The 2500-nt window shown below is 32.9% G+C and overlaps 1 protein-coding gene across 1 annotated transcript in view; it reads left to right on the plus strand.

Moving 5' to 3' along the window:
• LOC119583380 (zinc transporter 2-like) overlaps positions 1-2500 on the plus strand; it is an 11131-nt gene that overhangs the window by 2160 nt on the left and 6471 nt on the right. The window contains exon 2 of the mRNA XM_037931851.1: positions 161-314. Coding sequence (XP_037787779.1) covers positions 161-314 — 154 coding nt within the window. The remainder of the gene's footprint in view (positions 1-160; positions 315-2500) is intronic.

The raw sequence follows: 2500 nt of genomic DNA on the forward strand, positions 1-2500 counted from the left end.
CACACTAACCCTCCCTAACCTCCCTCCCTCTTACCCCTCCCCCCCTTCACCCTCCCTCCCTCCCTCCCTCCCCCTCCCTCCACACCCCCTCCCTCCCTAACCCCCCCTCCCTCTTACCTCCCCCTCCAACACACAACCCCCCTCCCCCCTCCCCCCACAGAGGTCCTGGGGTCCGTCGCGAGCGTCCTGATCGTGTGGGTGGTGACCGGGCTCCTGGTGGCAGCGGCGGTCGAGAGGGTTAGGGGCGAAGCCTACACGCTAGATCCCGATATTATGCTCCTTATGGCTGGTCTCGGGATCGCCATCAACATGGTGTAGGTTGAAGCAAGTGATTTGTGGCTGTGTTTGTGTGCGTTTGTGTTTGGTTGTGTTTGTGTTTGGTTGTTTGTTTGGTTGTGTGTTTGTGTTGGTTTATTTGTGTGTGTTTCTTTGTTTGGTTGTGTGTGTTTGTTTGTTTGGTTGTGTGTATTTGTTTGTTTCTTTGTGTGTGTTTCTTTGTTTGGTTGTGTGTGTGTTTGTCTGTTTGTGTGTGTCTGTGCTTGTTTGTGTGTTGGTTTTTGTGTGTATTTATTTGTGTGTTTGTGTGCGTTTGTATGTTTGTGAGTATCTATTATTTTTACTGTTATACTACTCGTACCGTTCCATAATATATATATTAAAATTTTTATATATATATATATAATTTTATATATATTTTATTATTTAGTATATATTAATATAATCATATATTATATTTACATATATATTTTTATAAAAATATTACATATTAATATATATAATATATATTAAAAATAATATATATATATAATATTAAAAATATGCACATTTATTTTAAACCTGCATAGAATTTTTTACATACACCCCCCCAAAAGGGAAAAAACTTTCGGCCCCTTTTTGTTTTAAAATACAAAAAAAAAAAAAAAACAAAATATAACATGGAAAAAAAAAAAAACCCAAAAAATTTTCTTTCCTCAACGAATATTAAAAAAAAAAAAAAAAAAAAAAAAAAAAAAAAAAAAATATTCATGTACGAAAAAAAAAAGTTTTCAGTTCTAAAAACTTGGGTGAAATTAATATTAGGGGATTTGCCTTGAATATTTTAACATAACCCACTTTTGTTTTCGCCATTTGACTATTGTGTGTGTTTCATTAAGCGGTGTTTTGAGACAGGAGAAGTGATTACTCTCTCTCTCTCTCCTCCCCTCTCTTTTCTCCTCTCTCTCCTCCCCTCCCCCTCTTCTCTCCTCTCCCTTTCTCTCTCTTTCTCTCCTCTCTCCTCCCTCTCGTTCTCCTCTCTTCCCCTTTTTCCCTTTTCTTCTTTCGTATCTGTCTTCCCTTTTTCTATCATCTTCTGCTTTGCTTCGCATTAACCGCTCTCCCCTGCCCCTCTTTCTTTTATCGTTCTCTCTTCTTCTCTTCTTTTCTCTCCTCTCCTCTCTCCCCCCTTTCTTTTCTTCTCCTCTCTCCTCTCTCTCTCTCTTTCCTCCTCTCTCTCTTCTCTCTTTCTCTCTCTCCTCTCCTTTCCCCCCCTCTCTCTTCTCCCCCCCTTTCTTCTTCTCTCTCCTCTTCTCTCTCATCCCCCTCTCTCTCCTCTCTCTCCCCCTCCCCCTCTCTTTTCCCAAAATTTCCCCTTTTCTTTTTCCTTCCCTTTTTTCTCATTTCTATCTTTTTTTTTTTTTCTTTCCCCCTTTTTTTTTTTCCCTATTTTTCTGGGGGCTTTTTTCTTTCCCCCTTTTCCTCTCTCCCCGTTTTTTTTTTTCCCTTTTTTTTTTTCTCTTCTTTTTTTCCTTTTTTTATTTTTTTTTTTTTTTTTTTTTGGCAAAATTTTTCCCAAACAAAAGGCAAAAAATTAATTTTTTTTTGGTCTTTTTTTTAAAAAATTTTTTGTTTTTTTCTTTTTTTTTGAAAATATATTTTTTAAATTAAAAAATTTTATAATTTTAAAAAAATTATTTTAGAATATTATATTAAAAAATTTTTTTTTTTTTCTTTTGGGTTTTTTTTTTTTTTTTTTTTTTTTTTTGTTGTGTTTGGGTTTTTTTTTTTTTTGTTTTTTTTTTTTTTTTTTATGGGGTGTTGGTGTTGGTGTGTTGTGTTTTTTTGTTTGTTTTGTTGTTGTTTTGTTTTTTTTTTCGTTGTGTTTTTTTTGTGTTTATAGTAAAGGTAATTTTTCCCCCTTGTTTTTAAAAAAAACTCTTTTTTTTTTAAAAAAAAATTTTGTTTTAAAAATTCGTTCCTTTTTTTTTTTAAATTGGAAAGTTCCAGTTTTTGGTATTTTTTTTTTATTTTATTTTTGTTGTTCCCGGGGGTTTTCCTTTTAAATCAACTTTTTAAAAAAATTTTAACCCCTTTATTTAAAATTTTTTTTAACACATTCATTGTTTTAAAATAATGTTAATCGCCATTTTATTTTTTTAGGTTCAAGTTTGGTTTGGAATTATTAATAATGGTTTTATATTTTAATTTTTTTATAAGGTTAATAAAAACTTATTTTTTGGGT

The sequence above is a fragment of the Penaeus monodon genome, chromosome 17, assembly GCF_015228065.2.
Source record: "Penaeus monodon isolate SGIC_2016 chromosome 17, NSTDA_Pmon_1, whole genome shotgun sequence".
Lineage (NCBI taxonomy): Eukaryota > Metazoa > Arthropoda > Malacostraca > Decapoda > Penaeidae > Penaeus > Penaeus monodon.